Raw genomic sequence first — 13,711 nt, forward strand, 5'->3', positions numbered from 1 at the left:
CGGCGAAGGTAAGTCCTGTCCCGGGGGGGTGCGGGGGTGGGGGGGTTTGGAGGATTTCTCCCCGAAACTTGTTCGGGGGGCTAAACACGTTGGCGCTTGGCCCCCCGAAGTTTCAGGGAGAAATTCTCCGCCAACCCTACCTTCCAGTCTGCAGTTCAGCATCTTAACCACTAAGCCGCCGCGGTCCCTTAAAGACTATTTGCTGCCATATAAATCTCCCTATGCTTTGCAATAATCAGGGGAGGCTCAATTGTATGCCCCATTTCCTTCAGAGTTACAGAGGATGGGGAAACAGGGCTGTATCTTGTTTGTAGCAACAATTTCACTATGGAATTCATCACCAAGATGGGCAGCAAGTGAGAATGGCCTTGTTTAGGTACACATTTTCTCTCTAATGGTTTGCTTTTTTTCTTTGTTTAATTGTACTACTTTATGTTATTACCTGATATGCTTCTGCTGATTAAGTTTAGTTGTTTCCCTTATTTATTTATTTTTACCATTTTAATGGGATTTGATGTTGTAAAGACCATTTTTAGGAAGGCTAAAGATGTGGAATATGAACAATTAATCAAACAGTTACATATATGAAGAAAGAAAGAAAGAATCTTCTGCCCAAAGAGACCCTTTCTTGATCAAACACTGGCACATTACACCTTGGACCTCCTTCACACCTGACATTGTACTTTTTTATGAGTTGGATCTACAAAAAGGTAGCTGCACTTAGGTCCTATTGAAACTACCTAGGGCCATAGAAAAAGATTGTTATGACTCTAGTTCCATTTATTTCAATGGGAAGTAAAGGCAACTAAGTTATAGTGCAATCCTATATATGGCCACTCAGTCAATGAGTTAAACCTCTCAGTCTGGATCCAACCCAATGGATATACTTTGGACTTTCCTTGAAATGCTTCAGATGTTTGAAGAGTGAATTCCAAATTGGCTCTACATTTCAGTTTAGTCAAAATCCGTGACAACCTGGAATGGGTAAATCCTGTGTGAGAAATTTCTGTAGCTTTATCAGGACTTTCTTTAAATTCCCACAAATACTCAGATAGTTCATCCAAAGCAGAACCATTCACTTTTTCTTGAAATTAAGTTTTAGATCATTTTTTTTTTGGGGGGGGGGATTTAATACACTAGTCACTGCAAGTCATGCTTGGTTCCTCATATGTAAAACAACAACAACAACAACAACAACAACACATGAACTTTACATGTAATAATGAAATATCAGTGGCATCAAAAACTATGGATATCGTTTAGGCAAAGTTAAGCCCTTTCAAGCCTCTCTCTCTCTCTCTCTCTCTTTGGATGGTGGGGAATGGAATATATCTAAGTACACATTTAACTTCATATAGAATACCATGGAGCTTAAAACAGTTAATTTTAGCTAGATAAGGCTCTGCATGTGTACTTGAACATGTTCTCTTTTATCAGCATCATGGTAGGAAAACCCAAAGGGTAGATTGTCTGGAGGGATGTGATTGTGGGAAGTTTCTCAGGCTTGAGTCAGATTAGCTCAGAAATAAGCTGAGTGACTGCCCACCCCCAAATTTGGGAATAATATGATTTATTTCTGGACCAATATGAATTCAGACCCCCCCCATCTTTATGAGTCCCAAATGCTCTCTTTCCCCTTAGCTTATACAAATCTGGCAGCACAGTGTTTAAGCTCTGGGGTGAGGAAAGGATCCCAGGCCCCTTCCTTCCCTGTCACCTGGCACACCAGGATGAAAGGATCCAAGATCCCTTGGGAAATTGCAGTAGTAGTTCTTTGGGAAAATACTTTCCCCAATGGTCACCAGGGCCTTTTGTCTTGATTCACCATTATACATCATGTTAGGCCCATGATGGGGTGGTCAGGAGAGGCCTTCCTTTTTCCATCTCTCCACATGGATGGAGCTCCATTGCTACTGTTGCTGTTCACCTGACTGGTAAGTAGCATTTAAAAGGGAGAGAGATTTGGGGAGTGAGGGCATTTGGGGATTGTCAGTGTGGGTAAATTAGGTTTTGGCTCGGAAATAAGCCTAGCTACTTCCTTCTATTGGGCCATATGGTTGTGTCCCACCCCAGTAGTACTGGGCACAACTATGGCCCAGCTGCATGTCCCCATTGGATGTTGGAAGCATGTGGATTAGCCTTTAGTAGTCATAGAATTAATGGACTGCTTCCAGATTTAGTTAGAGGAGACCCACTGATATAAATGGATTTAACTAAATTCCAATTGGTTTCAATAGATGTACTCCAAGTACAACTAAATCTGGATCAAACCCAATGAAATCTTCCCATACACAATATATATGTAAAACATTAATAAGCTATATAAAAATGGTGTTTACAATCATCTATGGTGGGGGAAAATAAACATCAGTTGCTTTTTAGCCTAAACTGAATTACCACTAGTATATTGAAACAGGTTTAAGCTGAAGAAACAAGATTTTGAAGTCAGCCTCAATGGTCACTTAGTAATTTTCTTAACATTTAATCATTTGTCTTAACATGAGTAACCAAGATTTTGTTTCATTAGTTTCTTAATGGCTTCCTTCACCTCTTTAGTCTTCAGGCTGTAGATAATAGGGTTTAACATGGGTGTAGAAATGCTATATTGGATAGAAAAGAGTTGGTCAATAACTACTGAAGAGGATGAGTTGGGTCTCAGATACCGAAAATAACCAGTTCCATAAAATAAAGCCACAACAATGAGGTGGGAACTGCAGGTAGAGAAGGCTTTGCTTTTTCCTTCTGCCGAGCGAATCTTCAGGATTGTGGCAATGATGTAAATATAGGAGACAAGGGTGAGGAGAAATGATGTTAAACCAAAGAGAAAACTAGAAGCAAGAAGTACAACATAGTTGGTGACAGTCGCATCACAAGACAAGAGCAGAAGGGAAGGAATTTCACAGCTATAGTGGTTGATTTTATTATTTCTGCAAAAATGCAAATTCACCAAGGGTAGTGCATTCACCACACCATACAAGAAACCCATAGTCCAGGCTCCACCCACTAGTTGCCTGCAGATTTCTTTTTTCATGATTGTGGTATAATGCAATGGGTCACATATAGCAACGTAACGGTCATAAGCCATCGCTGAGAGGATGAATACTTCAGCACAAGCAGCCTGGAAAAAGAAGAAGATCTGTGCAATGCATCCTTCCCAGGAAATTGTTTTCTGCTTTGTTATGAGGTTTCTCAGCATCTTTGGGAGAGTGACAGATGAATAGCAGATGTCAACAAAAGCTAAATGACTGAGGAAGAAGAACATAGGTGTGTGAAGGGTGAACTCGACCCTAATCACCAGAATGATCACTGAGTTCCCTAATAATGTAACAACATACATTATTAGAAACAAGAAGAAGAGAAAAAATTGTTGCTGTGGGTCACCGGAGAGTCCCAAGAGTATAAACTCTGTTATTATAGTTTGGTTTTCCATGCAGGTTTTATTCAACAAGCGTAAAATCTGCATAAATGGAGAACAGATAGATTCAACTTAGCATGAAGCAAATATGTGCAAGATTTAATACAACACACACACACACACACTGCAGGAAGTTAGTCATTTCAGGGAAAGGGAAGGTTGTGGGGTAACCCAGTACAAAATGTACTACATATGTGCAAGGTAATACAACACACAGATACATATTCGCCAAGGAAATAAATTAATATAACCTTTAAAATAATGTCATAGTACTTTGTAGAAAATTATATATCAATGAATTGAAAGAGGGTTTTTTTTAAAGAAAATGAATTCAATCTAGCTGAGCAGAGATGGTGACACTGATTTCGTATGGGATCACTGGGACATACAGCCTGGTTGCTTACTCAAACCATAATTGCACCTGCAGATCTGAGGAAGCACACAAGACCAAATTCATGAGAAAACATGAGCAGGAAGTCAGACATCTGGGGAAGAGGGAAGGTGATGGAGTAGCCTACTACAAAATCAGAGTTCTAGGCAGAGTTCTGAAATGGGATAGTAGAATGAAGATTCACAGAAACACTCGGGAGGGGATCAATTCCCAGACAGTAAGAAGAATCAGAAAACATGGGAGGTGGTGGAGAGTGATAAAGTTAGCCCTCTTTTAAGCAATATGCCATGTGTTTGCCTGTGAAAGACAATTTACTAGGCAGCCTCAATCTCTCCTTCTCCTACTGAAGGATCACCTTCTCCCATACAAGCCTCCCTGCCTATTAAGATTATCTTCAGAATCCATCTTCTATGTCCCAAGAACCCCAGAAATATGCTTAGTTGGGACTAGGGACAAGGCATTTGCAGTGGCTGCACCTAAGCTCTGGGACCCCTTTCCAAGGGAGGCCCATTTCACATCCTCATCAATGACCTAATAGAAGCTGGAGAAGACCTTTCTTTTTTAGGAAGGCATTAAATATATATTTTTTTCAACATGCAGTTTTAATGGGGTGGTGGTGAATATTTTAAATACTTTGAGTGTTGTTGTAGTTTTACCATAATCTGCTGCGTCTGTGTTTTAATGTTTAGTGGGTTTTGTTTTACATCGTAAGGATGTTTTTTGATGGCTAAATACATGGTTTCAGTGATTAGCTGCCTTGCACTCTCAGGAGGAAAGGTGGGTATAAATTATTTTAAATCACTCAATGAATATTTAGTAAGGAGAGGAAAATCTCATTTGTTCTCTTGAAAGTTTAGGAAAAGCCAGCTGTGAAAACATTCTACTCCACACTGAATTGTAGAGTCCACGCTCCAAGTTATACCAGGGTTTCCATGTCCAAGACTACCACTAGGTTGAGAGGACTATAATGGCACTGAGCTCCCCATTCCCCCAAATGCCAGAGATCTCCATCCACATATGCTATGGTGCCTCCTAGCCGATCCTATGCCCACCACCCAGGCTATTTCCAAAGTGCCAGGGATTAATATAGATTCTGAACTAAAGTAACATGCAAATCTTGGGAGAGAGATTAAGGGGTGATTCACATTGCCATGTTACATGTAATAGATATTTGATCACAAGAGGGTTCTTCTCTATGGTTCGTAATGTAAGAACTAATTCTCTCTCTCTCTCTCTCTCTCTCTCTCCCCCACACACACACACACACACACCTATTTGGCCAATTAAAGAAACTTTGTACAGTTTATTAAATAAACTTTTTACAGTATTTCCCTTTCCCTGCCATTTATGGTTGCAAGGTTTCTTCTTCTTCACTGATCCTACTGTGAATAGTTTTCAAGAAGTAGATGGGGCATGGTAGGGCAAACCATGAGTTTGGAGGGGTCATAGGAAAATGAGGTGTTTTAGGGAGATGCTGGAGCAATCTTGGCAGAAGTCTAGCTAAGTGGTGGCAAGAGTGGTTATTCATCAGTGATGAAACATGGCTATTGATAGCAAATCATCGCTAGGAATGCTTGAGGAATTTAATCTTTGTGATGTTTTATGTGGACTGATTTATTCTGCACCTCATGGATGAATGTGTGGATTGGAACATGGCCATCTACCAGGTTTTCACAATTTCCAGCTATTTGAAATTTAATGCAATTCTTCCTTTAAAAATGAATACAAATGTATGTTAAAATGCCTATTTTATGGGTTGCACCTCCCCTTCCCATCTACATCATCAGTGCCTTCCACTTTATGATTAATAAAGAGTCTGCAACCATCAAGGGTAGAAGAATAACAAAGATAACGAGAATCAGGAAAATAGAATTTGGGAGTCAAGCAGAGGGGATGTCTTCTTACAAAAGTTTCCTTAATAGCAATGAAATGACTGAAATGTTCTCAAGAGCAAGATCCCATTAGCCAGTAAACATATATACACTGAAATGAAATAAATCTATTTGAAGTAAATCAGCCAATGCTCAATATAGTAAATGCATTATTAACTCCAGTAAAGTTAAACTACCCAGCCAATGAGATCTTTAATAACTGTGCTATGCCAGTACATTTATTTGCCAACTTAATGCTAATAAATTAATTTACTTTGCTTAAAATGTACCAGTTTCACCTAGAAGAGGAAATCAATGGTTTGTTCCATATTCATATAAGATTTCATTGTTTTTATGCCATAGACAATGCAATTTAACAGGCCAGCTGAAAATGCTATGTTGTGTTGGAAAGAATTCATTCAGGATTATAGAACAGGCCAAGATGTGCCTCATATAACATAAGCTGCCACATACCACTCACTTCTCTGTTCTTTTCTTTGTATATTCCTTGTATTTCCCTTGCTTCTATATATAAGAAGATACAAAAATATGGCCACCTGCACTCTTACTCCACTTTTCTGTGAAGATCCTGTTGGATCTTATTTAAAGACTTGATTTGTAGCTGAGACTGAAGCTGAGAAGCCTCTTCATTTCCTTGGAGATATATTATGCACAGGTTCACAATATTCCCACAGAGGCACAGCCATTTATGTGGGAAACATAATGTGGGACACATTATGTGGGAAACTGTACCACCTTTAATACTGCTCATTGCAAGACATATTCCAAACACCGTGGTAAATACAGAGCTCTGACCCAAGCTTTGCAATGACCAGGGTGACATTTTTTTATTAATTATTTGCTCCAGATCCACAGTAATTCCTATGTACCCTTAGCTCACAATGTGGGTACTGCCATATGGAAGGGATTGTGACATGTGGCTCAGTTCCATCCTGCCTCTGAACCAGAAGTAGTTGAGTAACTATAGAGCTGGCCCTACCATTGAGCAAAGTGAAGGATCTGCCTCTGGCAGTAGATGCTGGGAGGCAGCAGTGGCAGCTGCTTCAGAGCCCTCTGCCCCCCTGTCATTCCCATTTGTTGGAGGACATTGCTGTGTGGGCCACATGGCTTGTCCTGAGCCCCCTAAACTAGTCTGCTACCTCACATGTGGTAGAGAACATTATGCCCTCACCAAGATCCAGTCCAGTATGTGTAATGGGGAGGGGCCGCCATCTTGTCCTTTGTTTCAGGCAAAAAGAAAAACAAGTGACTAAGTTACAACAGTCCCTGTTTATAGTGTGCTATGCCTTCCTGGGATTTCAAAGAATTACTCTCCTTCTTCAGGGGCTGCCTGCCAGCACTATCTGAATCCATTCAAGCACTTAAACAGCTGGCCCCTGGACCAGTGGAAATTCCATGAACTCAGACAGGATTATTTTTTGGCACTCCTCCTCTGGAGATGCTCCACTACCAGAGATAGGCAAACAAGCGATTTTTGCAGCCACCGAGATTCTCTGAACCACACCATGAACCTTGGCTTGCCTCATTTTGTTCAAACATGAAAAGTGTGCATTTTGAACAAGGAAAATATGCATTAAAAAAAAAGTTTACTGAAAATGCACACCTTTCCTCCATAGAGTAGACCATGAAAATGTTCATTTAAAAAAATGAACTTCAAACACTGCACTTTAAACACACACACACACACGTTTTTCTGAGCACAAACTGATGAGAAAACGCAAGTTCAGGCATTTCGAAGCATTTAGGAGAACATGTTCTCTTGCTCATGTTTTCATTTAGGCTTGCAAACAGGACATCTTCACATGATACATGACTATAGACAACATTCCTGCACATCCCTGTCTACCACCACCGCTTTTTTTTTTTGGGGGGGGGTGCTAAAAGATAGTTCAAAATTCAGGTTTGGTGGCAACACCAAGAAAAATATATCTCACCACAGGTCCATGTAACTGGATCCTGGAATGGGATGACTGAAAACCATTACTGCCTTGCCTGAGGACCAAATTTAGAGGTGACATGGTCAAACCATGACTGGATTTCATCTCACACAGCATCTTTTTCCTCAGTTAAAAGCAGGTGTGGGCAATTTTGTATTGTGATTTCTATTGTGCTAGGGAGGGAGGCGAAGCCTCACCTCCATAATTTCCATAAATTGACCCTCTTGGGTAGTTCTGATATTAGCTCCAGAGGACAAAAAGATAGATATGTGGGTATCATCTTCTCCTAGCTTGACTAAAAGCAGATTCAGGCAAGGATTTAAGTTGGGGAAACAGTGTAAGATCCTTCACCCAATGTGATCTTCCCAATCCAAATATTCAGTCCATGAGGACTTTTAAACAAAGCAAATGTTCTCCCATGAACAGTTTGGCCCTTAAGCCCACTAGGGATGTCAGAGAATTCTGTCATGGACTCCAGTGAGGCCGGATTCTAAAGAGGGCTTAAAACCATTGTTGAATATTAAGCAAACACATCAATGAATGTTCATGTTTTTCGAACTCTTGTTCAGTCCTGAAGAGTGGATTCTAAAGAATCCAGCCCCCTGGAATCCGTGGTGGAACGGCCTCCCCTCCCCCACCACCCCCCACGATCCCCCTTGGATGGAGCTTACCTGGCGGCGGATGTGGTGGCAGTGGCTCTGGCTGGTCTCCCGGCCTGCCGCTGCCATGCTGTTGCGGCCACAAATGGCAGCCGTCATAGCAGCCGCCATTTGTGACCTTGCAGTCAGCTGTGATAGGCTATGTAAGTATTTATATAGCCTATCACGGTAAAGGCAGCAACACAAATGGCAGCTGCTATGCCATTTGTGTGGCTGCCTTTCCCGTGATAGGCTATGTAAATACTTACGTAGCTTATCACGGCAAAGCGTGGGAGTGCAAATGGTGTAGCAGCCGCCATTTGCATCCCTGCTCTTTGCCGTGATAGGCTACGGAAATACTTACATAGCCTATCACAGCTGACTGCAAGGACGCAAATGCGGCTGCAGCAGCCCGGCCATGGCCAGAACTCCGGCCGGCGGCTCCCTGGAACCGCCGTGGAGCAGAGCCAGCCAGGAAGGATTCTGTGGGAGGGTCGGAGCACCTCCCCCCCACTGTGGATTGCCCGACATGGAACAAGGTAAGTGTTTCGTACATCCCTAAAGCCCACATCATGCTGGCAATGTAGTTTTCTCAAGACCTCAAAACAAAAGTGTTTTTTGCAGAGTAAATTGATTGTGGGAATTGGCTCCCATAAGATGCCACACCAGTAGGATTTAACCACATCATAAGATGTGGTTAAATTATGTAAATCCCATAAGATTTAACCACCCCAGTCAATCACCATACACATATGTGGATATGTGGAGGTTGTTGGCTTTGTTAAGATGAGCCTAAACCATGCTGAAATTGCTTTTCACAAATGATTTTCAAAGAAGAAAAACACCCACATGACTTTCCCTCCCCATCCTGTCCCCAAGAGCCCCAGAGGATCCTCCCATCAAAAAGTTCCCCTGAGGCTCAAGGGACTCTGTAAAGTGAGGTAGACTATGTCCTGCAGGGATGAGGGGAAGACAGCAGAAAATTGGGCCTGAGTACCTTCTGTGGGTGGAGCAGAACTTGAGTCCACCTGATTTTCTGCAATCTTCCTCTGAGCTCCCATGGCTACTGTGGCCATGTGTCCTCTTTTACAGAGCGCACTCCTCCATTTGAAGGGCTACCAGAGTACTGTCCTTTATTTAGAAGATGTCCTGTTTTTGAACGACTGTCCAGTCCAAGTCTGCTTTAAATATGCAGAAACATCAGAAGGAAGAGGCCTTGAAGGCCTTGAAGTTGCCCATCAACAGCATCTTGGGGGGGGGGGTGTTTCCACCAGCAATTTCCTCCGAGCTGGCTGCATGTTGAGGTCGTTAGGGATATATGATGTTGTGGCCATCCAGCAGCCACCCCAGAGCTTATCAGGGAAAAACCAGATTTCCTGAAACTGCTTGAAGTATGATTATTTTCCTTAAGTCAGGTTCTCAGTGGTGTAGTTGCTATGTGCCCCAACCCCCACATTTACCTCAGTATGCTAGCTCTGTCCAGGGGTGTGACTTTCACCATGACCCGGGTCAAGGGGTGTTTCCTATGTGTTTCCCATCTCTGTACTAAACAGTTTTTGTCTACTCAGAAGTAACTCCCATTGTGCTCACTGAGGCTTGTCTCCTGAATGCCCACATCAGAACTTACAGATGCCCCTCAATTGAAATGCCACAGTTTCAAGCACATTCCCTTAATGCTCTAAAGCATGATCCTGAGACTCTGATTCTCTGTTGTTTGGTTTATTGCCTTAGGAAGTAACTGCTTCACAGCTTCATTGTAGAGAACCTGTGAAGTACTGGTTTGGTTAGAAAGGGGGTTGGTTTCCCATCCCTGTGTTATCCCCCCCGCCACACTTTCCCAGCACAAGCAGATGTGTGTCTATGTGGAAGTAACTCCCATTGTGCTCATTGAGGCTTTCCCTCTGCATGCCTGCACCAGAATTTACAGAGATCCCAAAAGTTCAAAGTCTGTAAAGTGCTTCACTGAACCTGCAATTCTCCCTGGCTTGGTTTATTGCCTTAGGAAGTAATTACTTCAAACCTTCCTTATAGAAGGTTAAAAAGGGGTTAAAAAGGGGGCTGGTTTCCTATTGCCTGTGTCATCTCCCCTGACACACACATCTTTCCCAGCACAAGCATATGTGTGTCTACTCGGAAGTAACTCCCCTTGTGCTCAGTGGAGCTTGCTCCTGAAATGCAGGTGCAAGTGGACCTTCAGGGAAAAGGAAAGGGGGGGCAGGGGGGAAAGCCTCTCTTATTGGTTGAGCAGCCCTGCCAGTCAGACAACATTCATTCCAACCCCCACCAGGAAGTATGTTCTGTGAAACTATTTTTTACTGGTGCAAGGCACTCCCTCGTGGAGCCCTGCATGGACAAAATTGTAGCTAGGGATGGACAGAACACTTACCTTCCGTTCCATTCTGTTTCTGCTGGGGCGGAGGCACTCCGTCCCTCCCCCTGGAATTCTCGACAGGGGGGGAGGCGATCCGGTCCTCCCCCCCCAGAATCCTGCCTGGCCGGCTCCGCTCCGTGTCCCCAATGCCATTTGTGTTCCCGTTTTAGCCATGATAGGCTATGTAAATATTTATGTAGCCTATCACGAGCTACCATAGGGACACAAATAGTGTCCCCTACTCAGGACGCCATTTGTGTCCACACCAGCCCGGCAGCAGCCGGAGCCGTCGCCTCCGCCACCACCACCGGCTCTGAAGCCGCAGCCGGAGCCACAACCAGGAAGGCTCTGTTTCACGGGGCTTTCATGGGGTGGAGGGATGGGGGGCTCTGTTCTGCCATGGATTCCGGGGGGCCGAATTCACTGGAATTCACCCCCCCTGGGATTAGGGATGAACAGAAGTCAATTACCTTTTTGCAGAATTGATTTGTGGTGGGGGGAATGCTCCGCCCCTTCCCCCAGAATCCTCGATGGGGGGGAACGCGATCCGGTCCTCCCCCCTGGAATCCTGCCTGGCTGGCTCCGCTCCGTGGTGGCTCCACAGAGCAGCCAGCCAGGGCCATCCACAGCCGGACTTCCGGCTGTGGATGGGCTGCTGCGGATGCAAATGGATGCAAGCTGTGAAGTAGTTACTTCCTAAGGCAATAAACCAAACAACAGAGAATCAGAGTCTCAGGATCATGCTTTAGAGCATTAAGGGAATGTGCTTGAAACTGTGGCATTTCAATTGAGGGGTAATAAAAAGTATTTACGTAGCCTATCACAGCAAGCCCCCCCCCCCAAATGCATACACAAATAGTGGTGGCTACAGCGGCCGCCATTTGTGTTCCCTATTTTTTGCCATTTTATCCTACATAAATATTTACGTAGGCAATTACGACAAAAAAAAGGGAACCACAAATAGCATAGTGGGCACTATTTGCGTTCTTTTTTTCCCGCCATTTTATCCTATGTAAATATTTACATAGGCTTCTACAGCGAAAAAAAAGGAACGCAAATAGCGCCCACTACGCTATTTGTGGTTCCCTTTTTTCTCCATAATTGCCTACGTAAATATTTATGTAGGATAAAACGGTGAAAAATAGGGAACACAAATGGCGGCCACCGTAGCCGCCGCCATTTGCGTACGTGAGTTTTTTGGGGGGTTTTTGGCATGCTATGCGGCCTACATTCGCTTCTTCATCCAGCCATGACTTACGTAGCCTATCACAGCTAAAGCAGGGATGCGTTTTGCGTACCTGCGGAGGCCATGATAGGCTACATAAGTATTTACATAGCCTATCATGGCAAGGGAAACAAACAAACAAACCACGTATGCAAATGGTGGCACCTATGGCAGCCACCATTTGCATTCCCTTTTTTCACATTTTTAGCTTATGTAAATATTTACGTAAGCTATGACAGCGAAAAAAAAAAACGGAATGCAAATAGCTTAGTGGGCACTATTTGCGTTTCTTTATTTTTTATTTTTCGCTGTAATAGCCTACATAAATATTTACGTAGGCTAGTAAGGCAAAAAATAAAGGAACGCAAATAGCGCCCACTACGCTATTTGCGTTCCCCTTTTTTTCGCCATCATAGCTTACGTAAATATTTACATAGGCTAAATCGGCGAAAAAGAAGGAATGCAAATGGCGGCTGCCATAGCCGCCACCATTTGCATATGCGTTTGTTTGTTTTTTTACTTTGCCGTGATAGGCTACATAAATATTTACATAGTCTATCACGGTTAAATACAGGGACACAAATGGTGGCGGCTACATTTGCGTCCCTGCTACCCAGGGGCCGGATGTCCGGCTGCGGGTGGAGCCAGCTGGTGGATCCGCAGAATCCCTGGTGGCTCCAGCAGGATTCCGGGGGGAGGGACAGAGCGCCTCCCCCCCCCATTGCGAAGCAGATCCATGAAACAGTAAGTGACTTCCGTACATCCCTAATGATGATGGAGAAGCAAATGGCGGCAGCAGGTAAGTGCTCCATTTCTCACGCCTTTCATGGGTTGGGGGCTCACCTCCATGCGCCTTTTGTGGGTTGGGGGGGCAGGGGCTTTGTTCCACCATGCATTTCAGGGGGTTGAATGCACTGGCATTCGGCCTCACCAAGATCCGTCGCAGAATTCTCTGACATCCCTACCTGGGATCCGTGGCGGAATTCTCTAACATCCCTAGCTTTAAAAGGGGGATAGACAAATTCCAGGAGGGGAAGTCTATCAGTGTCTACTAGTCCAGTTGGCTATGTGCTACCACCAGTATTAGAAGTAATACACTTATGTACACCAGTTTCTGGGGTACATGGGCGAGAGGGTGCTGTTGCACAAATGTCCTGCTTGTAGGTTCCCGGTTGACAACTTGTTGGCCTCAATGTGAAGAGAATGCTGGACTAGATGGACCCTTGGTCTGATCCAGCATGTCTCTTCTTAAGTTCTTATGAGGGGTAGATTTGGTTATCTTGGGTGGGTGGGGAGAATTAGCCAAACCTATTGGCAGGGGTCAGCATTCCTCTTAACAACTGGATACTATGTGAAGATGTACATACTACTGTGAGAGAACTTCTGCGGAAAATATGTTGGCTGCAAGCCAGCAAGAGGAGATCACCATCATAACTAAACCAGCTGTGGGAAAAAGAAGAAGTGAGCCAGTAGGTGGTTTCAAGACGATTTCACCCCCTCCCTACCTCCCCAATTATTTTGCTGGAAGTTATCTTCTGGGAACCCTTGGCTCAACTTCAAGGGCAGTGCATACAAACTGCATGTAGAACATAGCAGCTGGGCTACTCTTCTTCTGGAACAATCTCCTAAGGAAATAAATGCAACAGTGGTCTCTCTACAGTCAAGGTATGAAGGAGAGAAATTTGTTAGTGGCAGCTTTCCTCAACATGGAAGACAAACTGTATCTGTCAAAATTCCCACTTCTATATAGCTACTAAAATAAATGCAGTTTTGTTTGCTTTTTATGTATTTAGTCTAAAATCGGATTCTTATAAAGGGAAAATAGTGAGAAAGTACTTGATA

The 13,711-nt window shown here is 43.6% G+C and overlaps 1 protein-coding gene across 1 annotated transcript; it reads right to left on the reverse strand.

Moving 5' to 3' along the window:
• Window positions 1-2,494: 2,494 nt before the first annotated feature.
• LOC146341484 (olfactory receptor 8S1-like) lies at window positions 2,495-3,454 on the reverse strand. Its single transcript, XM_084807486.1, has one exon. It carries the CDS (start codon window positions 3,428-3,430, stop codon window positions 2,495-2,497), a length of 936 nt encoding a protein of 311 aa, XP_084663612.1. The 5' UTR covers window positions 3,431-3,454.
• Between the last annotated feature and the right edge of the window lie 10,257 nt (window positions 3,455-13,711).

The sequence above is a fragment of the Heloderma suspectum genome, chromosome 6 (genome assembly GCF_057233095.1).
Source record: "Heloderma suspectum isolate Gila_16-S chromosome 6, 16-S_ref, whole genome shotgun sequence".
In the NCBI taxonomy this organism is placed as follows: Eukaryota; Metazoa; Chordata; class Lepidosauria; order Squamata; family Helodermatidae; genus Heloderma; species Heloderma suspectum.

Excerpts from the sequence above, each read along its gene's own strand:
- LOC146341484 (XM_084807486.1), bottom strand. The coding sequence starts at position 3,430 with ATGGAAAACCAAACTATAATAACAGAGTTTATACTCTTGGGACTCTCC.